The sequence below is a fragment of the Geotrypetes seraphini genome, chromosome 2 (genome assembly GCF_902459505.1).
Source record: "Geotrypetes seraphini chromosome 2, aGeoSer1.1, whole genome shotgun sequence".
Lineage (NCBI taxonomy): Eukaryota > Metazoa > Chordata > Amphibia > Gymnophiona > Dermophiidae > Geotrypetes > Geotrypetes seraphini.
Window position 1 is genome coordinate 504,385,215 of NC_047085.1, and position 27,724 is coordinate 504,412,938.

General features: G+C 44.0%; 1 protein-coding gene across 3 annotated transcripts in view; it reads left to right on the forward strand.

Annotated features, from left to right (window-relative positions):
• Positions 1-25,819, forward strand: part of LOC117354544 (oocyte zinc finger protein XlCOF6-like) — a 68,723-nt gene extending 42,904 nt beyond the window's left edge. For 2 of the 3 annotated variants that reach the window (XM_033932252.1, XM_033932254.1), the window contains exons 2-4: positions 1,168-1,288; positions 4,731-4,850; positions 21,629-25,819. In XM_033932252.1, coding sequence (XP_033788143.1) covers positions 1,168-1,288; positions 4,731-4,850; positions 21,629-23,607 — 2,220 coding nt within the window. In that variant the 3' untranslated portion in view covers positions 23,608-25,819. The remainder of the gene's footprint in view (positions 1-1,167; positions 1,289-4,730; positions 4,851-21,628) is intronic. The other variant, XM_033932253.1, reaches the window with a different exon arrangement.
• Positions 25,820-27,724: the final 1,905 nt, after the last annotated feature.

Genomic DNA, 27,724 nt, shown 5'->3' on the forward strand with positions numbered 1-27,724 from the left:
CAGCCCTGGATTTCGAGCGTGGGATGTGGCTACTATTGGGGGGTTTTGGGCTACTGAACCATTGATCTGATCCAGTAAGGCTATTGTTATGTTCTTATATAACTGGTGTGACCATAGGGCTCCAGAAAAAAGGGGACGGATTGAGACATCCGGGTTTTACTTCCATTGAAAGCAACCAAGATGTCTCAATCTGTTCTCCTTACTTCCATTGCTTTCAATGGAAGTAAAACCCGGATGTCTCAATCCGTCCCCTTTTTTCTGGAGCCCTATGGTCACACCAGTTATATAAGAACATAACAATAGCCTTACTGGATCAGATCAATGGTCCAGTAGCCCAAAACCCCCCAATAGTAGCCACATCCCACGCTCGAAATCCAGGGCACACAGTCGCCTCCCAGGGCTGGGGCTCATTAGGGTGGAAGAAAATTTACTGGGTGTCCACAATTCACCATCTCATAAGAATAGTGTTATATATAGTGTGACCATAGGGCTCCAGAAAAAAGGGGACGGATTGAGACATCCGGGTTTTACTTCCATTGAAAGCAATGGAAGTAAGGAGAACAGATTGAGACATCTTGGTTGCTTTCAATGGAAGTAAAACCCGGATGTCTCAATCCGTCCCCTTTTTTCTGGAGCCATATGGTCACACTATATATAACACTATTCTTATGAGATGGTGAATTATGGACACCCAGTAAATTTTCTTCCACCCTAATGAGCCCCAGCCCTGGGAGGCTACTGTTTGCCCTGGATTTCTAGCATGGGATGTGGCTACTATTGGGGGTTTTTGGGCTACTGGACTAGATGGACCATTGATCCAGTAAGGCTATTGTTATGTTTTTATATAACACTATTCTTATGAGTTGGTGAATAAGCTCCAGCCCTGGGAGGCTACTGTGTGCCCTGGATTTGTAGCATGGGATGTGCCAGGTACTAGTGACTTGGATTGACCACCGTGAGGATGGGCTACTGGTTTAGATGGACCATTGATCTGATCCAGTAAGGCTATTGTTATGTTCTTATAGAAGATTATTCTTGTGAGATGGTGAATTATGGACACCCAGTAAATTTTCCTCCACCCTAATGAGAACCAGCCCAAGGAGGCCTCTTTATGGAAGGGCTGCAAAAGATGCTTGAGTGTGTTTCTGTTTTTTATTTCAAACGCAGGTGACATTTCAGGACATCAGTATCTCTTTCTCCCAGGAGGAGTGGGGGTATTTAGATGAGGAGCAGAAGGACCTTTACAGGGAGGTGATGAAGGAGAATTATCAGACCCTGATCTCATTGGGTAAGAGATAAATTGTCATGTTTACTAGCAGTAGTGGCCATCATTATAAAAACTATGTTTGTCTCGTATGATTTGGTGAGAAAGTAAGGGCTTCTTTTACAAAGCCACGGTATTCTATGAGCGTTGAGCATTTATCTCGCTGGCCCGTGTAAAAGCCAGCGTGAGTACTGCAGTGATCACTTGATATCCTCTCAGAAGCGCACATGTTGAGGTCAATATTAGGGAATGAAAGGCTGATGGCTGACTATGTGTCTTTTCTACTGGACCATGAGATTAACCTTTTCCTATCGTAATACATTTTATGTTAAGCTGGTTCCAATCGTAATTATTTTAGCAAAGTTTTGTATTATTCACCGTTATCATTTACGGCTATTGTAAACATAATGTAAATAAGTCATAAGTCTGTAAATTCAAATATTTTGTGTTCCTGGCTCTTTATTAGTATGGCAACAAATGGAGAACCCAAAAAACAAGTAAACAAAATAACCAGACCTTAAGTATCCCAAGGCACCTCCTTTAATCATATAATTGCCTTTTAGTATCTTACATCATTCTGGAACTGTACTTTGTTACCTACGGACACTTTTATTTTTACACTAAAACTGTCCTTACACCCGGTTCGTCTGGGCGCTGCAGCGTTTGCCCGGAAAGCTATTGTTATGGGCATCAAGACTATTCTCCAGTGTTGGTTGTCGCCCAATACCCCGACGGTGTCTCATTGGAGGACTCAGATGATCCAGCTGGCGGGATATGAACGTCTGGCCATTAAGGATAGGGATTCTAAATCTGGCTCCTTTTATCTTTGTTGTTGGTTACCATTTTGTTCTACTTTGCAACCCTCTATATGCAGTAGGCTGCTCAACTGATTGTTGGATGTTGGATTGGCTGTTCCCATGGGGGTGTGGGTGTGGGTGTGGGGGAGTTTTTCTGTCAATTGTTACTTGTTGTACTGTTTCTTTACTATTGTTTGAAATGAATAAACAGATTTAAACATAATTGCCTTTTTGGGAAAAAACAGTTCAGTAATGGTCATTAGGTCAAGTGACATGTGCTGTGCAAAAAATCCACATATAAAGTGCTTAAAGTACTTAAAGTGCATAGAATATTCAATGGAAGGCACTTATAATACTCACCCGATGGCTGCCCAACCGTTTCACATTTTTCATCAGGGGCTGTGCTTCCATGAAGCTATTGCACAGAAATTTTTTTAAGCCAAATTCAAACACATCTTCTGATTTATGCCCGCACAGCAGAGTATTGATGAAAAATGTGAAACGGTTGGACAGCCATCGGGCGAGTATTATAAGTGCCTTCCATTGAATATTCTATGCACTTTAAGTACTTTAAGCACTTTATATGTGAATTTTTTGCACAGCACATGTCACTTGACCTAAGGACCATTACTGAACTGTTTTTTCCCAAAAAGGCAATTATATGATTAAATGAGGTGCCTTGGGATACTTAAGGTCTGGTTATTTTGTTTACTTGTTTTTTGGGTTCTCCATTTGTTGAGATTTTGTTTTTTGGACATTTTTATTCTCTTCATTTTCTTGAATTCTTTATTAGTATGGGACATACGATGGCAACGACATTTTTGGAATGTCCCGTCATCCGGGACACACGAGAGGAAAAGGTTAATGAGAATACTGAACTACCTGGAACTGCTGGTGGGGCGGTATACAAGAAAATAAATTATTATTATTATTTTAGATGGCAGTATAGTAATGAATCAGGAGTGCAAAAAGATGGTGTTCAATCCTGAGCTGTCTGCCATTCTATTTAGTGGCTGTATGTGATTGCACAGCAGCAGTTAGTCATCTGATAAAGGAAGGAAGTGTCAAAATAGGTCTCTGTAAAATCAGGAGTTTTGTCTATTACAGATAAGTTGATGTTTGATTGTTTTGATATATTGCAGTTTGCAGATCCATCTAATTAAACTCATTTATTCAAAGACAAGTCTTTTTATGTTTGCTTCACACTCATTGATGTCACAAAGGTAGTTGATGTTTTTAATATGTTTTAATATATATATATATTTTTTGTATATAAGTTATCCTGGGAAAATTTATCCCACCCGCTGCAATTGCTTTTGAGCAATTTGAGCAGTTTTACCCAGCCAAATAAATTTAGCAAGAATACTATTTAATTTCTTGTGAAAGGACCCCTGAAAATAAACTGGCAACATTCCCATTTGGTAGCAAACTACAGGCAAAATCATCATCTTAACAGTTTGGACTCTCCCCCACCAAGACAGATGTAATGGGTTCCATTGCTCACACATTTCTGCGACCTTTATCAATAAAGATTTTTCATTTACTCTCATCATATCTTCCAGCGTTTTTTGAATCCAAATACCTAAATATTTTATACCCTCTTCTTTCCAAAGAAAAGGAAACAAATCAAATAATCCTTTTCGATAGTGTACATTTAGTGGAAGAACCACCGATTTACTCCAATTTTATTTTATATCCAGAAAATTTCCAAAATCTGTCGATCAAATCCAGTAAATGTGGAGTGGTAGTTTCAGGATTCCTCAAATGAAGCAAAATATCATCTGCGTAAGCAGAGACCTTATATTCCCGACCTGCGTAAGGAATACCCTGAATCTCTTTTGCCTGTTGAATAGCCAATAGCAAGGGTTCCAGAACAATATCAAACAGTAAAGGAGATAATGGACACCCTTGTCTAACTCCCCTCTCCAGACAGAAACGTTCTGAAAAAGTATTATTAATATATAATCTGGCATAAGGGGAACTATACAAGGTTTGAATCATTTGTATAAATCCAGAACCAATACCGAACCAATCCATTGCTTGATACAAGAAGGTCCTTTCCACCCGATCAAAGGCCTTCTCTGCATCCAAGGATACAGAGAAGGCCAGGTCTTCCATGGCTTTTGTTAAATTTAACATATGAAAAGCCAGTCTGGTGTTATTTGAAGAATGTCTTTGAGCAACGAAACCTGTTTGGTGCATACCGATAATATAAGGAAGAGCCTTTGCCAAGCGTAAAGCCAATAACTTAGCCAGAAGTTTTCCATCTACATTAATCAAAGAAATGTGCTTTTCTTGAATTATTATATGTACTTTGTTTATTGCACTGTTGATAGTTTGGAAAATCAATAAAGAATAAAAAAAAAGTATATAAATTATCTAGGCAGACATGTATTTGTATGACATTTTATTGTTTTATCATCATTGTATACATTTAATAATTTCTGTGTGTCATTCTATATGTTATGTATGTCGCAGGCTCCTGAGGCAGGCCATATTGGCCGAAACACGTGCATGTCGAGCCACTGCATAGTTTTTTTATGATTGAAGAATAAATTGCACACCAACATCATTTCGTATCTCCACTGTGGTTTGTTCATTTCTGCTTGGATTGTGGATCTAACTCTCCTGGTTTGTTTGGGAAAACCTAATACATTTTCTTACACCAGGAACAGGCTGTCCAGAACTCACCCCTGAGATTATATCCCGCATTGAACGAGGGGACGAGCTGTACATCAGGGGAGAGCCTGGATCAGAGGAAAGAGAGACTGGGAAAAGCAGCTGGTCAGGTGAGTGCAGAACTGGGGTAAAACTGGTGCGATGGAGAGTGGTGGTGTATTAGTTCCACTATAGATAGAAGAAATTGATCGGTTTTGATTACATCACATTAATATTTATGAATTGCTAATATACCCCAATAGGAGGTCAATGTGATTTCCAAATTCAGAAGAGACTGGCTGTATCCAGGAATTACAATCTTATATTAAAAATGAAAAAATGAAAACAAAAACAGCAAAAATCTGATCATCTATTAAAAGTGCATGAGATATCTTGCAAACAAATAGGTCTTCAGACTTTTATGAAAACTCTCATAATAGGGGATGGTTCTTAAGTGTACTGGAAGAGAGTTCCACCATTTTGCTGCCAAGTATGGAAAAGATACAAAGTGTATTGTTTTTATATTTAATACCTCTAGGTTTGGAAATCTTAACCTTAGATGATTGCTAGTCAAGCTTTAATTCTTATCCAATGGTCATTCTACTAATTTTACCATATAATCCAGGATTTCTCCATGGACGATAATTTTTAAAAAATTCTACGTAATTTTAAAATACCCCTTGCTCTGAAAGGAAGCCAATGTAATCTGAGATATGAAAGCATCATCTTTATCATGTCTTGTTGCTGAAAAAATAAGCCTAGCAGGAACATTCTTGATGGTTTGGTTTGCGGGGCACAGGAGCTTGAGAAGCTCGCTCCTGCGTACCTGTGTGCCCCGAGCCCCGATTGGTGAGTCGAAGGAGGTGCGCAGGGCAGGAGCGCAGTCCTGCCCATACACCGCTGGACCACCATGGATAACTAAAAAGGTATGGGGGGTAGCAAAAAAGGTACCGGAGGGGGGGGGGTGTTTAAAAAAATTATTTGTATTGGCTGGGAGACTAGAGGGATCTCTCTTGTCCCGGCCCGGCCTACCACTAGACAACCAGAGGTGGAAGAGGAGGTGGAACAGGGTGCAGAGCCTAGCAGGGAAGGGGGAACAGGGTGCAGAGCAGAGCCTAGCAGGGAGGGGGCTGGCTGCATAGCCTTGTAGGGCAGGGAGGGAAGGGGGCTGGGTACAGAGCCTGGTAGGGAAGAGGACTGGGCACAGAACTTGGCAGGGAGGGGGCTGAGTGTAGAGCCTGGCAAGGGAGGGCATGAGGGAGAGGACACTGGGTGCAGAGCCTGGCAGGGCATGGCAATTGAATATTAAGCCCCCGTCTTATATTCGAATCAATCATTTTTCCTCCTTTGGGGGGGAAATGGGGGTCTAGACTTATATTTGAGTATATACAGTATCTGGTATTCAGCAGTCCCCATGGGTGCCGGATCGCTGAGAGTCTACAGTATCTCATTTTGATCCTTTGAGATAGGGATCAAAATTATTTTTCTTAATTTTATAGGGCAGATTTCATTTTCTAGTGAATCATTCATCCAGCATAACAGATTTATAATATGTTTTAGATACTGTAGATTTTTAAGTGGGTTATTGGGCAAATATTTGGTTAAAAAGAAGCTAAAAGTATCTGCCGCAAAAGTCAGAACTGTAAACCAGGCGTGGATATTATTTAAAAATACCATCATGGAAACCCAGACCAAATGTATTCCACGTATTAAAGAAGAGAAAACGAGAGCCATCATGGTTAAAAGGAGAAGTGAAAGAGGCTAGTACATCTAAGAAAACATCATTTAAAGAATGGAAAAAGGATCCCAATGAAGAAAATAAGAAGAGACATAAGAACTGGCAAATGAGATGCAAAGCATTGATTAAAGAAAGCTAAACAAGAATAAGAAGAATAACTTGACAAAGAGGCAAAAACTCATAGTAAAAATTTTTTTTTAGGTACAACAGAAGCAGAAAACCTGTGAGGGAATCCATGTAACCACTGGATGATCTAGGAGTAAAAGGAGTGCTTAGGGAGTATAAGACTGAATGAATTCTTTGTTTCAGTATTTACGGAGGAAGATGTAAGAGATCGACCTGAACTGGAAATGGTATTCAAGGGTGATGAGGCAGAGGAATTGAAAGAAATCTCGGTGAATCTAGAAGACGTACTAAGCCAAATTGACAAGATAAAGAGTGATAAATCACCTGGGCTGGATGGTATACATCCCAGGGTCCTGAAAAAACTCAAACATGAAATTGATGATCAGTTGTTAGGATCTGTAACCTGTCACTAAAATTGTCTGTACTACCTGAAGATTGGAAGGTGGCCAATGTTACGCCAATTTTTGAAAAAGCCTCCAGGGTATTACAGACCAGTAAGCCTGACCTCAGAGAATAGTTAAGCTCTGGAACGCTTTGCCAGAGGATGTGATAAGAGCAGTTAATGTAGCTAGTTAAAAAAAAAAAGAAAAAAAAAAAGTTTTGGACAAGTTCCTGGAGGAAAAGTCCATAGTCTGCTGTTTGGACAGACATGGGACGGTAGCATGGAATGCTGCTACTATTTGGGTTTTTGCCAGGTACTTGTGACTTGGCTTGGCCTCTGCAAAGACGGGATACTGGGCTGGATGGACCATTGGTTTGACCCAGTAAGGCTATTATGTTCTTACATAGTTGTCAGCTAGCCAAGGTCCTTCCCCACACTTCTGTGAACACAAAAGTATTTGTTTAATATATCTGCTTTTTCCTCATCACTTTCCACATAGGTCTCGGCATCTTTTACCCCCTCTTCTTTTTTTTTTTTTGTAAATTCTTTATTCATTTTATAACTTACATCAAGTGTACAGTAAATATCAAACAATTATAATACAACATTCATATTCGTGGAGATGATGCGGTATATAAACTTAAGGTTTAGATTAGATTAGATCACTCGAAAAATCTTCAATATCATACACCAATAAGATTTAACCCCCACCCCCTCCCAAATTCATATATGACTAAAATATACTACCCGAAAATAATATCTTATGCCATTCATATAAATTTTCTTAATGAAAAAAACAACAACCCCCATCCCAAATCCACATGTGTATTAAACTTGGGAAAAGTGTAACTTATTCACTATAATAATTTAATAATGGTCTCCACCCATCCTTAAATTTATTATAATAACCTTTTTGAACTGCCAACGCTCTTTCCATTTTATACATATGACAAACTGAATTCCACCAAAAACAACAATTCAGTCTACTACAGTCCTTCCAATTATAAGTTATTTGTTGGATGGCAACTCCTGTTAATATCATCAAAAGCTTGTTATTATTAGCCGATATTTGACATTTAGCTCTCATAGACATGCCAAATAAAATAGTGTCATATGACAATGCTACATGATTCTCCAACAGGCAATTTATTTGATCCCAAATAGACTCCCCAAAAGCCTAAATCAGGGGTCTGCAACCTTTAAGACATAAAGAGCCACTTGGACCCGTTTTCGAAAAGAAAAAAAAACTTGGAGCCGCAAAACCATTATAAAACAAATCTAACACTGCATATATTGTTTCTTATCTTAATGCTATATACAGGATCACTAAATTGAAAATAAAATCATTTTTCCTACCTTTGCTATTTGGTGATTTCATGAGTCTCTGGTTGCACTTTCTTCTTCTGACTGTGCATCCAATCTTTCAGCCTCCTGTATGTTTCCTCTCCTCCAGACCTCATTCTCTCCCCCAACTTTTTCTTTCTGTCTCCCTGTTCCCCCTTCTTTCTGTCTCCGTGCCGTCCCCCAAGCCACTCAGTTTGCTGCCACCGCAATCGGGGAACAGCCCCCAAGCCACCGCCGTCCCAAGCTTTCCCTGCAGAAGTGTTGCGCTGACCAGCATTCCGCTCCCTGACGTCAATTCTGACGTAGGAGAGGAAGTTCCGGGCCAACAAGGCATTTCTCCTCATTCCATCCAGCCTGAGCCCCATCTCTCCTTGATCCAGCATTTCCCTTCTGTGTCTGTCAGAATTACCATTCCACCTATTTTCCAGCATCACCCTTCTTTGTGTCCATCTCACTATATCCCTATCTCACCACTTTTTCAGAATCTTCATTTGTCTCTGTCCTTGTCTTTACCCCATGTTCACCATTTGCCCTTTCAATGTCTTTACCTCTCCCCCCCCTACTTTTTCAGCATTACTTCTATGTCTCTATTTCACCTCCTCTTCATGTCCCCTCTGTAACTCTATCCTTATTCAGTAGGTCCTGCTTACCCTTTCTCTTCTTTGTGTCACTATCTCCATTTTCAGCTTTCCCCCCTTTTCCTTTGTTATTGCACCCTGTAGCCAGAATCTTTCCACCCTCCCTCCACTCCGGCCCAGCCCAGTATGAAATATTTCCTTTTGTTTCCCTCCCCTCTCTCTTTCTCTCTCTCTTCTCCTCCCTCACCCACGAGTCCTGCATCTGGCCCTCTCCCTTCTACCTGCACCTGGCAACACCCTCCTGCTCCGCGGCTCTCTTCAGCAACTCGTCAGCAGCGGTGATCAAGACAAGCTGCCGACATCGAGGCCTTCCCTCTACGAGTCCCGCCTTTGTGGAAAAAGGAAGTTGAAACAAGCGGGACTCGCAGAGGGTAGGCCCCGACGTCAGAAGCTTGTGTCGATCGCTGCTGCTGAGTTGCCGAAGAGAGCCGCGGAGCAGGGGATGTGGCCGGAAGCAGGTAGAAGGGAGAGGGAGATAGGAAGGCTGTAGATCTCCGGAGCATGACACCGACCCCGGCCAGGATGATTTCTTTTTCAGGCGTGCACCTTACAAGTCCAGCGTCGCGGCGGGAAATAGCCATGCTGAGCAGTGAGCTCAGCACTACACAGATGAAAGCCTTGCTTGCTGATTGGTCCGGCGGCACGGCGGGGCGGGGCGGGGCGGGGCCGCCGGACCAATCAGCAAGCAAGGCTTTCATCTGTGTATGTGCTGAGCTCACTGTTCAGCATGGCTATTTCCCGCCGCGACGCTGGACTTGTAAGGTGCATGCCTGCGTGACACACTACCGGAGCCGCAGCAAAGGTGGAAAAGAGCCGCATGCGGCTCTGGAGCCGCAGGTTGCCGACCCCCGGCCTAAATGAATGGACAATAAAACAATAAATGATCTAAAGTTCCAGCCTTGAGATGACAATGTCAACATCTATTAGACTTAGAGCAATCCAATTTTTGTAAACGAAACAATTTTTGTAAACTGCTAGCAGTTGCTAGCACAGAGAGCCGCGCTGCTCCCGATGCGCATTGAGTTCCTATGAGCATCGGGAGCAGTGTGGGCCATTCAGCGCGGCTCTCTGTGCTAGAAAGTGCTAAAACAGTTTTGTAGAAGATGGGGTTAGTCTCACAATTCTATTTTTAATCTCCCTTTTATTAATATATCTGAAAAGAGCCTTCTTTCCTCTCTTTACCTTTCTAGCCATTTTTTCTTCCACCTGAACTTTCGCCAATTGAATTTCTCTCTTCACTTCTTTGGTTTTCATCCAGTATTCTTTCCTGTGTTTCTCTTCTTGCATTTTTTTTGTATTCCTTGAATGACACCTCTTTTGTCTTTATTTTTTGTCACCCGTTTTGAGAACCATAACGGTTTCCTTGTCCTCTTGCATTATTAACTTCCTTTCAGTTGCCATTTTTATAGCTCCTTTCATCTTGGTCCATTGTCTCTTCACTTCCCTTATATCCTCCCATCCCATCTTTCTTCAGTAACACCATTATTTTACTGAAATCAGCATGCTTGAAATCCTGGACTTTGAGTTTTGTGTGTCCACTGTCCTCTTTAGTTCTTACATCAAACCATACGGTATGATGATCATTGCTATCCAGGTGTGCACCCGCCCAGACATTAGACACACATCTAGCGTCATCCCTTTCCTGATAGGGCTGGTCTTGGTCAGGGCGCTGGTCTTTGACCAGAGGGCCGCCACGTGAGGGGACTGCTGGGCATGATGGACCACTGGTCTGACCCAGCAGTGGCAATTCTTATGTTCTCATGGGTTTCACCACCATTTGTCTGAGCAAAGTGCTTTGAAGGGCATCCACAATCTCTTTGCTTCTCTCCAATTCTGCAGTCAGAACATCCCATTCCACATGAGGAAGGTTGAAATCTAGTACTATCACATCCCCTTTCAGACTCAGTTTTTGGATGCTTGCAACCAGCTCTTTGTTCAGCTTCTCTGTTTGTGTTGGAGGCATGTAGACCAGTGTTTTTCAACCGTTTTACACCCTTGGACCGGCAGAAATAAAAGAATTATTTTGTGGACCAGCAAACTACTAGGACTAAAATTTAAATACCCCATTTCCGCTCCATCTCCGCGAGCTCAATCAACTTAGTAACTATAGAAAAATAGACAAATATAGTGCAAAATATAGACAGCAGATATAAATTCTCAAAACTGACACGTTTTGATCACTAAATTGAAAATAAAATCATTTTTCCTATCTTTGCTGTCTGGTGATTTCATGAGTCTCTGGTTGCGTTTCCTTCTGTCTGTGTATCCTTTCTTTCATTTCTTTCTGTACTCAGGCCCAAGAATTGTCCCTTTCTATTCCCTCCCTCTTCCCTTCCCATGTCCTTAGTGCCCCCGGTGCCTCCTTCCCATGTCCTTAGTGCCCCCAGTGCCTCCTTCCCATGTCCTTAATGCCCCTTCCTGTCTTTAGTGTCCCCAGTGCCTCCTTCCCATGTCTTTAGTGCTCCCAGTGCCTCCTTCATATTTCTTTAGTGCCCCCAGTGCCTCCTTCCTATGTTCCACTCACTGCCTTCCACACTTTGTCCCACCCCCACCCCTGAAGCCAGCCAGCCTGCCTGCCTGCCTACCTCCTTTCCCCACAAAAAAAGCCTCCCTCCTTCCTTTACCCTTCTCTTACTGCCCTGCTGCTGCTGCTAAAGCCGCTGCAAGTCTTCTTTCCGACGTCAATTCTGACGTCGGAGAGGACGTTCTGGGCCAGCCAGACTTCCTGTCGGCTTTAGCAGCAGCGACAGGGTGGTAAGAGAAGGGGACCCGGGGAAAGGAAGGAGGGAGGGACAGGAAATGATCGCCTGCAAACGGACCTATGGTCACTTTAATCTTGCCGGCCCTGCGCAGACCGGCGGTTGAAGAACAGTGCTGTAGATGACCCCTGTGTTTATAGAAGTTCCATCTTTTCTCTTCAGGCTAATCCATAATGCTTCCTCTAGTTTCCAGGACCCCTGTATTTCAGCTGCTTTAATGTTTTTTTCCACATATAGCGATACTCTAAACTAAAACTTAATTTTATAGACTGGGGTCTTCAACCAAAAGGTGATCAACTCGGTTTACAATAATGTAAGTACAGTATATAAATATAGAAGAAGAATGTAATCTAGAATGGCTTAGTTTCCAAAGTGTTTAGTAAACAAGACAGTTTTCAGAGCTTTCCGAAATAAAATGAAGGGGCCTAGACTTCTAAGTGAAAGTGGCAACTCATTCCAGAACTCAGTTAGTTTGAAAATGAAAGAGTGGCTGAATCTCTTGAAAGTTCTATTTTTACCCCTAAGGGAAGGAAATGTAACCCCCTCTTTTATAAAACTGTGATAGCAGTTTCTAGCGCAGGGAGCTGCGCTGAGTAGCCCGCGCTGCTCCCGACGCTCATAGGAACTCAATGAGCGTCTGGAGCAGTGAGGGCCATTCCAATCTAAAGGAACCAAAGTAATAAAAATGTCAAAGAGAATTTTAAATGCAATACAAACGCACTTAAATTGAATTCTAAGATACACTGGAAGCCAATGTAACTCCTTGAGCAGTGGGGCTAAGTGATCAAATTTACTCTTACCACAAATGAGCTTGGCAGCGGTAGTCTGTATCAATTGAAATCTCTTCAGACTGACCTTTGAGAGACCCAGGTACATTGAGTTGCAATAATCCAACCTTGATAAGATAATTGGCTGAACCAATACAGAGAAGTGTTGCTGATGAAAGAGCGCTCTCACTCTTCTCAGGATACGGAGGCTAAAGAAACACTTTTTAACAAGAGAATTTAGCTGATACTTAAATGTAAGACATGAATCAATAACAATACCCAATATTAGCGAGGAAAATTCAATTTTCAGAGATTCTCCTGAGTCTAAGGTCACAGCTGAGGAAGAGAATCTAACTTTGGACCGATCCATAAAAGTTTGGTCTTAGCAGCATTCAATTTCATCTGGACCATCATCACTCAGGACCGAAGCTTAGCAATGCAATGGATAATATTGGGTGTTAGATTAACAAGATCTGGGTCAACCTCAAGTAATATGAGGATGTCACCAGCGTACGTTAATAGAGTTTCCATAGCAAAGCAGCAGATGAATCCAGACTAGTGGGGTATAGCTCACATCGACCAGCAGGTGGAGATAGAGAACTGATTAACAGTTGGCCTTAAAGCCTGGTGTTCCGTCTGTTGATTCAGTTTTGCTCTATCTCCCAGCAGGGACTGAGCTAGCCCTCTAGCTCTTGGATTCTGGATGCTGACGGAGATATTGGTGTTCGGTGGACTTCCTCTGTTGAGACTCTGTCTCTTCAGTAGGATAGGGGTGCCTGGCTGAGTGGTGCCAGCTTTAGGAGTTACACCTGGGCCCCCCCAGGTCCCTACTCCACCCTCCCCTCCGGGTGATTGAGGGTTTGTTTGTCCTGCAGGAGTCTTCTTTCTTTCTTCATTCCAGTAAAAAAAAAAAAAAAAGAATCGACTTCCTGTTTCTGGCTGAGCTTGGCAATCTGTGCTTTGCTTGCAGTACACTTACCAGCTGTGTCCTGGCGTCTGGGGTCGCGGGAGCAGAGGGGTGAGTGTATTCCCTGCCTCGGGGCTTGGGTGTCGCGTTCCCGACTGTAGGGGCGGTTAGGGGCGGTGTCGGGAGTCGGCGGCGTTTGCCGCGTGTAAGAAAAAAAAAAAAAGACGCGGCATGGCAACGGAGGCCGGTCAGCGGTGTTCGCGCTGTGGAGCGCGCAGAACACCGTCGGGCCTTTGCTCGGCCGAGTGTGAGCTTGCACTGGCTGAAGGTGCCTTGTTGCAGGCCTGTGAGATAGCGATTACCCGGGTCACAGAGGCACGGGACATGTCCCCGGCACGCAAGGGTGAGTCAGAGCTGCGAAGCTCTTCCTTAGCAGGGGGGAGTTCAGCGGCAGTGGGGGAGGCGGGAGCAATTGCGGAAGTCGCGGCCCCGCTCCCCGGCCCGGAGCAGGGCGGTTCAGCGGCCCTTCAGTGGGGTTCATTTTCGCCGGAATTTGTGATGCTGCTGCACCGGGCGTTTTTGTTACAGGGTGCGCAGCCCGCCCCGCCGGTACCGGTGGTCGATGTGTCCCTTCCGGTGCCCTCGATGTCGGCGGTGGTGCCTGGGGAGACAGGCAACCCGGCTGAGGGCACGGTGGGGTCGCCAGCGGGGGCGCGGGGTGTAAAGAAGCGCAGGCTGGCGACCGTGGAAGCTGAGGATATTCTGGCGAGATCCCCTTTTTCTCTTCCAGAATCGTTGGAGGAGGGGGAGGTCCTGGATTGGGATGCAGGGGATCCCCCGGGTCAGGAAGTGGATGACCCGTCTGCTCTACGGTTATTTCATAGAGAGGAACTGTCTTCCTTAATTTCAAAAGCTTTACAGGGGCTGAATATTTCTCAGGCGGATACTGCGGTATCAGGTAATCCCCTGATGGCTGGCACGCGTAGGCCACCTAAGTCTTTTCCGGTGCATGAAGCCATGCAGGAGCTGATCTCGGCGCAATGGGATACGCCGGAAGCCAGTTTAAGGGTTGCAAAAGCCATGCGGCTCTTGTATCCGGTTGACCCGGCGGAACTGGATAAGTTTAGATTGCCCAGGGTAGATGCTTTGGTGGCCGCGGTAACCAAACGGACTACCTTACCGGTGGAGGGGGGAGTGACGTTGAAGGATGCGCAGGATAGGAAGATTGAATCTTCCTTAAAAATGTCCTTTGAGGTCGCGGCAGTTACCTTGCAGGCCGCCATCTGCAGTTCTTATGCGGCACGAGCATGTCTGCAGTGGGCGCAAGGGATGTCAGATAATTTAATGGAGTCTGGAGATTCGGTCCATTCGGAGCTGGCAGATTTGGAGTCCGGCTTGGCTTATTTGGCTGACTCCTTATATGATATTATTAGGGCGTCTGCGAAGCAAATGTCTCTTTCAGTGGTATCTCGCAGATCCCTATGGCTACGGCATTGGGCGGCCGATGCTGCTTCTAAGCTTCGGCTGGTAAGGCTCCCTTTTAAAGGGGGTTTCTTGTTTGGTGAAGATTTAGATAAACTGGTGAAGGATTTTGGGGATACCAAAACTCAGCGTTTACCGGAGGATAGGGCTAGGCCCCCGGTGAGGCCCTCATCGTCGAGACCGCGCTTCAGGGATGTGCGGAGATCCAGGTCGGGTAAGCCTTTCTTCAGATCGGCTGTTGGTTCTTCCTCTGCTTCGAGACCAAGGTTTCAGCAGAGGGGTTCCTTTCGTACGACGAGACCCTCGTCGGGGCAGTCCACACGTACCCCAGCCACTCGCACTCCACAATGACGGGGGCGTGGCTCCCTCCGCCTTTCCCTTAGGGGGCCGGCTTTCGGAGTTCCGGGCGGAGTGGGCCACGATCACGTCAGATCAGTGGGTGTTGGACATTGTTCAAGAAGGGTACAAGTTAGAGTTTGCCTCTCCCGTCGTAGATTCTTTCTTGGTGTCCCCGTGCAATGGGGCGGCCAAGGGAGACGCGGTCCGGTTGACTCTTCAGGGGCTGCTCGAGCTAGGGGCAGTGGTACCGGTGCCCCCAGAAGAGGTAGGCACCGGTATATATTCCCTTTACTTCATTGTGCCAAAGAAGGGGGGGTCCTTCAGGCCGGTGCTGGATCTCAAACGAGTCAACAGATTTCTCAGTGTTCGCCATTTCCGGATGGAGACGGTGCGCTCGGTTATTGCGGCTGTACGACCGGGAGAGTTCCTCACGTCCCTAGATCTCAAGGAGGCATACCTCCATATTCCGATCTGGCCTCCGCATCAGCGGTATCTGCGGTTTGCGATTCTGGGCCAGCATTATCAGTTTCGGGCAATGCCCTTTGGCTTGGCAACGGCCCCCCGCACCTTTTCCAAGGGCATGGTGGTGGTAGCCGCCTTCCTCCGCAAGGAAGGGATTCGGGTACACCCTTACCTAGACGACTGGTTAATCCGCGCCTCGTCCAGACAGGAGAGTGTGGCAGTTACTCAGCGAGTGATTTCTCTCCTACAGTCGTTGGGGTGGATTGTCAACTTTCCCAAAAGTTTTCTGTCCCCGTCGCAGTCGTTGGTGCATCTGGGGGTGCGGTTCGACACGGCTCTGGGGAAGGGGTTTCTACCCCGAGACCGGGGGGAGAAATTACAGGCTCAAATTCGCCTACTTCTCGGTACGGCCAGACCACGAGCTTGGGATTATGTACAGGTGCTGGGTTCCATGGTGGCGACTCTGGAGGTGGTCCCCTGGGCGCGGAGCCACATGAGGCCCTTGCAACAGTCTCTGCTCTCTCGCTGGTCCCCAGCTTCTCTGAACTACAATGTGCGTCTCCCATGGAGTCGTCGAGCAGCTCACAGCATGCAGTGGTGGCTCCACGAGTTGCATCTGTGGAAGGGCATGCCGTTGGCCACGCCGGACTGGATAGTGGTCACCACGGATGCCAGTCTGCGGGGTTGGGGGGCCCAGTGCCTGCAGGCGTCAGTGCAGGGGAGGTGGTCCGTCCAGGAGGCCCAGTGGCCCATCAATTTGTTGGAATTAAAGGCGGTCAGGCTGGCGCTGCTGGCTTTTCAGTCACTGATTCAGGACAAGCCGACCAGAGTCTTTTCGGACAGTGTCACGGCGGTCGCCTATGTCAATCGGCAGGGGGGCACCCGAAGTCCGCAGTTAGCAGAAGAGGCAAGAAATTTGTTTCGATGGGCGGAGAGGCATGTGCCGCTTCTGTCGGCGGCATACATTGCAGGTCACGAAAACGTGCAAGCGGACTTTCTCAGCAGAAATCTTCTGGATCCGGGAGAGTGGGAGTTGTCTCCTCGAGCGTTCAGCCGGCTAGTCCGTCGGTGGGGCTTGCCGGAGATGGATCTCATGGCCTCGTCCCGCAATGCGAAGTTGCCTCGGTTCTTCAGCAGACGCAAGACAGAGGGTTCGGAGGGGGTGGACGCGTTAGCTCTCCCATGGCCTCCGAATTCCCTTCTGTATGTGTTCCCGCCGTGGCCCATGATAGGGCGAGTGTTGCAGCGCATCTCTCGCTTTCGCGGCAGAGTCATCCTGGTGGCTCCGGATTGGCCGCGTCGGCCGTGGTACGCAGATCTGATTCAGCTGTCGGTAGGCGAGCGGGTGACGTTCCAGGTAACGCCGGACTTACTGACTCAGGGGCCCATATGGATAGAAGATCCGGCCCGCTTTGGTCTTACGGCCTGGCTATTGAGCGGTCAAGGCTAAAAAAGAAGGGCTATTCAGAGAGGGTGATCGCCACTCTGCTTAAAGCCAAGAAACTTTCGACGTCAGCCTCCTATGCGAGAGTCTGGAAGATTTTTGAGGCATGGTGCGGTCGCCAGGGAGTGGCGCCCTTCAAGGCTTCTCTGCCGGCTATTCTTGCTTTCCTGCAGGAGGGCGTGGAGAAAGGGTTAGCCTACAACTCTTTAAAGGTTCAGGTGGCGGCCATTGCCTGTTACAGGGGCCGGGTGGATCGCTCGGCTCTCGCGTCGCAGCCGGACGTGGTCCGTTTCCTCAAGGGGGTGAACCATATCCGCCCGCCGGTAAAGCGCATTTGTCCAACGTGGGATCTGAAACTCGTCCTTGGGAAGTTGCAGGGGGCACCTTTTGAGCCCCTGTCAGCGGCCACGTTGAAAGATGTCACACTGAAAACAGTTTTTTTGGTGGCGATGGCTTCAGCAAGGCGGGTATCGGAGCTGCAGGCGCTTTCTTGCAGAGAACCCTTTTTGCGTTTTTCGGAGACGGGGGTGTCGGTGCGTACGGTGCCGTCCTTCCTGCTGAAGGTTATTTCTTCCTTTCATGTGAACCAGAGTTTGTTCCTGCCTTCCTTTCGGAGGGAGGATTGGGGGAAACGTTTTGTGTCTTTACGGCTGCTAGATGTACGCCGTATGCTTCTCCATTATTTGGAAGTGACGAATGATTTTCATCGGTCGGACCATCTCTTTGTCGCTTTCGCGGGTAAAAACAAAGGGGTGGCGGCGTCTAAAGCGTCCATTGCGTGTTGGGTCAAGGACACTATTGCTTCGGCGTATGTGTTGTCAGGGAAGAAGGTACCGGAGCACCTTCATGCTCATTCCACTCGGGCTTTGGCGGCCTCTTGGGCGGAGTCCGGGGGGATGTCTTTAGAGGAAATTTGCCGAGCGGCCACTTGGTCGTCGACAAATACTTTTTCACAGCATTATCGTTTAGATGTGGCGGCCCGTGCAGAGGCGAGTTTTGGCGCGGCAGTACTGACAGAGGCGGCATTGGCGTCCCACCCAGTTTGAGTTTGCTTTGCTACATCCCACTAGTCTGGATTCATCTGCTGCTTTGCTATGGAAGGTAAAATTATGGTCTTACCTGTTAATTTTCTTTCCTTTAGAAGCAGCAGATGAATCCAGAGCCCCTCCCCAAAGGCACTGGTTGTGTGTAGGGTGTTTAGTTGATTGGGTTGGTTGGGGCTATGGTTGGTAAGTGTATTATTTCATTACTGAAAAAAAAAAAAAGGTACAAGAGAGAGACATATGATCATATTAAGAAGAGAAAGACACATTTTCTACTGGAATGGAGTTTTGTTGCGGCTCATTCTCCTTTCGGGGTGCTTGGGCAGAGTGCATAACTGAATCAACAGACGGAACACCAGGCTTTAAGGCCAACTGTTAATCAGTTCTCTATCTCCACCTGCTGGTCGATGTGAGCTATACCCCACTAGTCTGGATTCATCTGCTGCTTCTAAAGGAAAGAAAATTAACAGGTAAGACCATAATTTTACCTTCCCAAATATTCAACAAAGTACTCATGTAGATGTTAAATAAGATTGGAGACAATGGGGAGCCCTGGGGAACACCACAAAGGGCTCTCCAAGATTTTGAATTAGATCCTGAGTAAGAACAGGAGGATAGAAATTTATCGAACCAGTCCAAGACAGTCTGATCAAGGCCAATGTCTGACAGCAGGTAATGCAGAATGTTATGATTGACTACGTCAAAAGCTGCAGACAAATCGAACTGAAGTAAGATAGCATGTTTCTTACAAGATTGTAACTGCAGAATCTCTATCCTTTCTAAAAAGGTTATATCCTGGTTTGGTTAGATCTCACTCATGACATCTCACTCATGACTCATGACATTGAACCATGTCTCTGATAAGCAACAATATCCAAGTCAACTTCTATCATCAGGGCTTGCAAATCCTGAACTTTATTAGTTAGACTACAAGCATTTGTGCTCTTTGCTTTCCAGCAACATTTTACTGTTACATTACATCTATGCCAGACCAGTCTAGATCGAATGGGTTATGTTCATCTACCAACAGATAGACACAGAAAAAAAGTAGTCCCAAGAGCTTCGCCTTTTAAGGGTATCATGCAACCTGGAATGTTCAGCATTTTTCTCTATCTTCAAGCAGATGGTAAATGAATTGTGCTGCTCCTTCTTGGTGCTTGGCTATAACTCCTGGCCTGGTTAATTTTAGGTGGCAGTTGAACAGGGGTTATGCCGATCAACTTTGCTCAGGTTATAATCTGAACTTTCTCATTGAGCTTGGATGAAACCCAGAGCTTCTGGGTCCCTCATCCTCCAGCTCCATCTGGTGGCGCGAGTTCTCTCCTCTCCCTCAAGATCCACTCCTGACCACTGAGGTGACTTTGGAAATACTTTTGAAACCAATAGGAGGAAATATTTTTTCACTCAGAGAATAGTTAAGCTCTGGAACGCGGATAGTCTAGCTGGTTTGGACAATTTCTTGGAGGAAAAGTCCATAATCTGTTATTGAGAAAGACATAGGGGAAGCCATTGGTGGCATGGAATGTTGCTACTCCTTGGGTTTTGGCCAGGTACTAGGGACCTGGATTAGTCACTGTGAGCTAATGGGCTACTGGGCTTGATGGACCATTGGTCTGTCCCAGTAAGGCTATTTCTTATGTTCTTATGGAGTGTGAAATGAGGCAAAAGTATTAGAACTGTGTGTGGCAGTCTTCTGAAGAACAAGTATGTATTTACTTCAGCGAGGTAAGTTCCTTTTTTTTTTTTGATGGTGGATATGAAGCTTCTGCATCTGTAATTTAAGTGTGTTTGGGGGTTTTAATTACCAGTAACCAAAAAGAAGTATATTGTTGCTGACATTCCAGAATTTGTGTTTTCAGCTTGGCACTTTTGTTTTCTCCTCAGGAGGGCTGGGTTTATTTTTCTTGCTATTAGCTGCCTTAAGAGCATTAGCAGTTTTCTTTTTGGCTGAGGGGTCAGTCGCCTCAGTCTGTAGTGAGCATGATTTTGCTATTTGGTACCTCTTGAGCACCTGTTCTGTCTGAACTAGAGCTGTCCGATTCAGGAAAAAAAAATTTTCGATTCAATTCGTTTTCTATGATATAGTTTTAAAATTAACTGGTGGGTTTATTTTCCAACCTCTTCACCTACCCCACATCCCTTTGCCCTTTCCAACTCTATGCCAGTGCTGTCATTTGTAAACAAAACAAACACTGTTCGGTCCTAGCACATGCCTGCTGTCTAACACCAGCTCTGGCAGGATACACATAATCACAAAATAGAAAATACAATTATTTTTTCTACCTTTGTTGTCTAGTTATTTTATTATTCAAATCATGTTGGTCCCAGGCTTTGATTTCTGTTTGTCTTCTGTTAACTCACTCTTCAGGGTCTCCTGCCCATTTGACATTTTCTTTCTCCATGCTCATCATCCATTATCCACCTTTCCTTCCCTCTCCTCCTCCCTGCAAGTTCAGCATCTCCCCCAATCCAACTCCCTTTCTCCTTTCCCCTCCAGCCCCCAGTCCAGTGTCTCTCTCCCTTCTCTCCAACACTCCCTCTACCCATGTGGCCAGCACCCTCTCTCTCTCTCTCTCTTCCCTTTTCTTCAGCCTAACCCCACCCCATGGTCTGGTATCTGTTTCTTTCCCTTCCTTCCTACCATGCCCTGGCGTTTTTCTCCTCTCCTTCCCATCCCTCCCCCATGCCGTGGCATCTTTCTCCTCTCCTTCCATGCTCTGGCATTTCCTCTCCTCTCCTCCTTTTCCCATGGTCTGGCATCACTCCTCTCCCTTCTCTTTCCCGTCCAATTGGATGGCTTTCTTTCTTACCTCTCCCTCCAGTTAGGTGCATCTTTTCTTTACACCCCCAACCCTGATGAGTGCCTCTCTTTTTCATTGTCAGCAACCTTCACTACTTGCTGCTCTGCTAGCATTGGGCCGTCCTCTCATCATCTCACAGACTTGCACTGTATGGAGATAAATGTTTTAAAAATGCTTTGCACATAAGAAATTGACCAATTCTCAAGCCACACATGGAAAATCCTGGTGTGACATAACATGTCCTTCCTCTTATAATAATAATAATAACAGCTTATATACCGCAATACCATGAAGTTCTATGCGGTTTACAAAAGATTAAGCAAAGGTACAAATTGACTGACTTCAAGAGGGGAAGAAGAAAGAGAAGTAATTAGACAGGAAATTCATTGTTGAGGAGAAAAGTGATCAAAAGGACAGTAGGTCGCTATTGAGAGGAAAGAGATAAGTGGATCAGTTGTCAAGATGTTTTAGGAACAGGTGTGTTTTTAGACATTTCCTAAATTCCTGATAAGTAGAGGGCGAAAGTAATTGTTCTAGGTCTTTACCCCATGATGCTGCTTGGTGTGAGAGAAGGAATTCATGGTGTTTTTTCAGTTTGCAAACTCATACACAGGTTCTATCTTTAGAAACCACTGCTGTTTGGTAACTCATGAGTAATACCTTTTGTTTCTATCCAGCAGATCAGCAGATCTCACAAGAATGGAAGAGAGAAAAGAATCAAGGAGAAGAACCTGTAGAAATAGAACAAATCCAAAGACAATCAAAAACTGTCTGTCAAAATATTTTCCAGGGAATTAAGAGGATTAACATAAAGAATTGTAAGCAGGAATCAAAGGAACAGAGAGACCCTGCAGGAGACTCAAGGGATGGAGTCACTAAGTGTGAGAGAAATGACTGGGAGCTCAGTAACATCCCTGAGGGCCAAAGACACCTCAGAGAGAGACCCTTCCAAATTAATAATAGTGATATAGTGACTTCTAAATTCCAGGAAAGGAAAGAAAAAATACTTCAGAAAGAATTCACAAGTATTGTATATAATAAGAGCATCAACTTTATTTGTCCTGAATGTAATAAGAGTTTTCTGTTGTTTTCAGAACTCCAATTGCACAAAAGGAATCATAAAAATGAGAAATCATTTACATCTAATGAGTGTAATAAAAGCTTCACTCAGTTTTCAACTCTAAAAATTCACCAACAGACCCACACAGCAGTCAAACCATTTACATGCACCAAGTGTAATAAAAGCTTCATTCAGCATTCACAGTTAAAGAGACACCAAATTATCCACACAGGGTACAAACCATTTACATGTACTGAGTGTAATAAAAGTTTCATTCGGCTTTCAGATCTAAAATTTCACCAGAAGATTCACACAGGAATCAAACCATTTACATGTACTGAGTGTAAGAAAAACTTCATTTCGCTTTCAAGTCTAAAAAGACACCAAAGGATTCACACAGGTGAAAAACCATTTACATGTACCGAGTGTAATAAAAGTTTCTCTTGGCTTTCAGGTCTAAAATATCACCAGAAGATTCACACAGAAGATAAACTGTTTACATGTACTGAGTGTAATAAAAGCTTCATTCAGCATGCACATTTAAAGAGACACCAAATTATCCACACAGGTTTCAAACCATTTACATGTACTGAGTGTAATAAAAGCTTCACTAGGCTTTCAGGTCTAAAAAGCCACCAAATGATCCACACAGGGTTCAAACCATTTACATGTACTGAGTGTAATAAAAGCTTCACTAGGCTTTCAGGTCTAAAAAGCCACCAAATGATCCACACAGAGTACCAACAATTTATATGTAGTAAGTGTAATAAAAGCTTTACTCAGCTTTCAGGTCTAAAAAGCCACCAAATGATCCACACAGAGTACCAACAATTTAAATGTAGTAAGTGTAATAAAAGCTTCACTCAGCTTTCATACCTAAAAAGCCACCAAATGATCCATACAGAGTACAAACAATTTATATGTAGTAAGTGTAATAAAAGCTTCACTCGGCTTTCATATCTAAAAAGCCACCAAATGATCCACACAGAGTACAAACCATTTGCTTGTACTAAGTGTGATAAAAGCTTCACTCTGCTTTCATATCTAAAAAGACACCAAATGTTCCACACAGAGTACAAACCATTTGCTTGTACTAAGTGTGATAAAAGGTTCATTCGGTTTTCACATTTAAATTTTCACCAGAAGATTCACACAAGAAACAAACCATTTATATGTACTGAGTGTAATAAAAGCTTTACTCAGCTTTCAAGTCTAAAAACACACCAAAGGATCCACACAGGTCACAAACCATTTACATGTACTGAGTGTAATAAAAGCTTTACTCAGCTTCCACATCTAAAAAGACACCAAATGATCCACACAGGGTACAAACCATTTACATGTAGTGAATGTAATAAAAATTTCACTCGGCTTTCAACTCTAAAAATTCACCAGAAAATTCACACAGGGTACAAACCATTTACATGTACTGAGTGTAATAGAAGCTTCACTCGACTTTCAAATCTAAAAACACACCAAAAGATTCACACAGGTCACAAACCATTTGTATGTACCGAGTGTAATAAATGCTTTGCTCAGCTTTCACATCTAAAAAGACACCAAATGATTCACACGGTACAAACCATTTGCATGTAGTTAATGTAATAAAAGCTTTACTCTGCTTTCAGGTCTAAAATTTTACCAGAAGATTTGCATAGGAGATATATTGAATGTAATAAAATTGTAACTCATCTTTCAACTTTAAAATGTCATTGAAAGACTCGTATACAACGCAAACCATTTACATGTACTGAGTGTAATGCAAGCTTCACTCAGTTTTGAACTCTAAAAAGGCACCAAAGGATTTACACAGGTCAGAAACTGTTTATATCTACTGAGTGTAATAAGTTTCAATCTGCTTTCAAGCTAAAAATTTCCCAAAAGATTCACATCTTGGGATAAGACAGTGGCTGTGCTGACCCCATTACATGGGACAGTCTTTACTATACATATGTGAAATGTATTTTCATATCTGTATATTTGAGTTGTGTAGAATGAATCGGGCCCCTGTAAGATTCCCCATGAACCGTCAATTAGGATAAACTCAACGACATATACGATTCGGCATCTGACCATGAAAAACTAGATAGATGCTGTGGTCCAAAAGGAATATTATATGTTATGGAACTGCGTAGTATTAGACTGTATTTTGAGTTCTCGACATTCAGACTTTTGGTTCAGTCGTCATTGCTGAATCTTCTTGATTACTGCAACATTGTTAATCTAACAATCTCTAAGAAAAACATGGCTAGATTGAAGTTGGTTCAAAACATGGCAGTTAGATTGATCTATCTATGGCCTGAAGAAATATGATCATGCGACACCTTTTTATCGTGCGTTGAATTGGCTTCCTGTGGAGGCTCGTGTCATTTTTAAGTTGGGTTATCTTTGCTAAAAGGTTGCCTTTGGTACAGCTCCACTTTATTTAGCCAATAGATTTCTGTTGGCAGCTAATGAGAATAGTAGATCACATGCCCTGTTCGTCTTTCCATCGGTGCAGGGTTGCAAAAGTAAGAAATTTCTTGATCATACACTTTCATACCAAGCAGCCATTCGTGACAAAGAATTTAGATTGATATTGTTTATATCTGGCTCTTAACATTTTAGAAATCGGTTGAAAACATTTCTCTTTTCTAAACACCTGATTGAATAGATATCATTGTGACTTCTGTAATTTATGTATTGGTAATCTGTTGTAAACCGCATCGAACTTATAGTTATGCAGTCTAGAAATCTGATGTGATGTTATATACTTTGAGGGTCCTAGTGATTAGCCTTTGTAAGCATCTGTTCTGTCTACCTCAGGGTATGTTTGAAGAAGTAAAATTCCCCTTCCCTCCAAATGTTCTCGGAGGAGAAAATGCTGAAGGACATGAGAACTGACTGACATGATGACGCTTAACAGTTTTCCAGTGTGTTTGAGTTCGTGAACGCTCCACTTTGAGGCAGTGCACTGCTGCTTTTATCCTTGTCAAATATAGAAGGCCATAGTGCACGATTATCAACAGGAGTTTGAAGTTAGTCCAGTGATGCTGGGGTGAAGCTTATCAGTGAGAACTATGTGGGAGCTGGCAGGAGTGAGGTCCCAAAAAACAGTCTTGAGGGTTTGGAACCCTCTCCTACATAACAGGACACCTACTGATGCCGAAGCTGAGTTAAGTGCCACTAGTAGCTATTGTATAAATGACTTTCTAACGGTGCTACAAGGTGTCATTTATAGAATTGGTGCCTACTGTCAGAATCCAGCAGACTGTGCCATACAAACTGTGCCAGCAATTCATTTAATGGAGACAATGTGTTAAAACAGGACCAGTGTCTTGTATAATCTGATTACACGTTCACAAATTCAGAGAATTCCTTTGAGCTTATAGACCCTGACCATGACTCAGAAGTCCATCCAGAAATAATTGCTCTTGTAACTAGTATTGTTTCTCAAAGTAAGCTGGAGCTCATTGATTTTCTCGTTTCTCAAGTTAGATAACACTTAGAAGAGCCATCATTTTATACATATTTTATCTTCATTCCATCATTCAACGGGTGAAAGATTAAACATCTGCCTCCAAATTTCTGCCAGAGATGCAGACTTGGAAATCATCGATGACAATTTGGCACCACCTGGGAATTTTGACATTGGATCCTACAGTAGATTATAAGCTTCTAAAGGATCATCACTGAACTAGAGATCTACATACATAGTAACATAGTAGATGACGGCAGATAAAGACCCGAATGGTCCATCCAGTCTGCCCAACCTGAATCAAAGCCTTTGATATTTTCCACTCCCTCTTCGGTGTCTACTCTGTTACAAATCTTGGTATCATCTGCAAAAATGCACACTTTTCCTTCTAGCCTTCAGCAATGTCACTCACAAACATATTGAACAGGATTGGCCCCAGCACCGAACCCTGAGGGACTCCACTAGTCACCTTTCCTTCCTTCGAGCGACTTCCATTAACCACCACCCTCTGGCATCTGTCCGACAGCCAGTTTCTGACCCAGTTCACCACTTTGGGTCCTAACTTAAGCCCTTCAAGTTTGTTCAACAGCCTCCTATGAGGAACTGTATCAAAGGCTTTGCTGAAATCCAAGTAAATTACATCTAGCATATGTCCTCGATCCAGCTCTCTGGTCACCCAATCAAAAAATTCAATCAGGTTCGTTTGGCACAATTTTCCTTTTGTAAAGCCACTTTGCCTCGGATCCTGTAACCCATTAGATTCAAGGAAGTACTCTATTCTTTCTTTCAGCAACACTTCCATTATTTTTCCAACAACTGAAGTGAGGCTCACCGGCCTGTAGTTTCCTGCTTCATCCCTGTGACCACTTTTATGAATAGGGACCACATCCGCTCTCCTCCAATCCCCAGGAATCACTCCCGTCTCCAGAGATTTGTTGAACAAATCTTTAATAGGACTCGCCAGAACCTCTCTGAGCTCCCTTAGTATCCTGGGATGGATCCCGTCTGGTCCCATCGCTTTGTCCACCTTCAGTTTTTCAAGTTGCTCATAAACACCCTCCTCCGTGAACGGCGCAGAATCTACTCCATTTTCTCGTGTAACTTTGCCAGACAATCTCGGTCCTTCTCCAGGATTTTCTTATGTGAACACAGAACAGAAGTATTTGTTTAGCACATTTGCTTTCTCCTCATCACTCTCCACATATTGTTTCCCAGCATCTTTTAGCCTAGCAATTCCATTTTTTATCTTCCTCCTTTCACTAATATATCTGAAAAAAATTTTTATCTCCCTTTTTTACATTTTTAGCCATTTGTTCTTCTGCCTGTGCCTTCGCCAATCGTATCTCTCTCTTGGCTTCTTTCAGTTTCACCCTGTAGTCCTTTCTGCTCTTCTCTTCTTGGGTTTTTTTATATTTCATGAACGCCAACTCTTTCGCCTTTATTTTCTCAGCCACTAGGTTGGAGAACCACATCTGCTTCCTTTTTCTCTTGTTTTTATAGATTTTCTGCACATAAAGGTCCGTAGCCATTTTTATCGCTCCTTTCAGCTTAGACCACTGTCTTTCCACTTCTCTTATGTCCTCCCATCCTAACAGCTCTTTCTTCAGGTACTTTCCCATTGCATTAAAGTCCGTACATTTGAAATCTAGGACTTTAAGTATCGTGCGGCCGCTCTCCACTTTAGCCGTTATATCAAACCAAACCGTTTGATGATCGCTACTTCCCAGATGAGCACCCACTCGAACATTAGAGATACTCCCTCCATTTGTGAGGACCTTATGAAGAGCTATGAACTATGGACCACTGTCCATTCCAGAGACTCGGAGACATGCTGTTTTTCTTTCTATATTTTGTATTGTTTATGTGTCTCTTGTTACAGCTCCTGTGAGACACTGAGAAGAAGTCATAAGAGCGGCCAGGAGCCCGAGTAAACTGGAAGCTTGTCAAACGACAAAGATTCATCCTATATTGGCTTGCATGCTTAAAATGCTTAGTTATTGGTAAAGGGTTAATAGTGGTATTTACTGATACCAGGTAGGGAGCGTTGTAGTTCCATTACAGTCTTTGCGGTATATATGTGTGATGTTTTTTCATTGTCTGAATATTTGATAAATGAGTTTCCCAGCGATTAAACTTTGTAAGCAACTGTGCTGCCTGTCTGGGATATGCTGGGAGGAGCAGAATTCCTCCTTCCCTTCAAAAGTTTTCTGAGGAGAAAGAGCTGAAGAACATGACAACTAAGTGTTAGGGCTGACC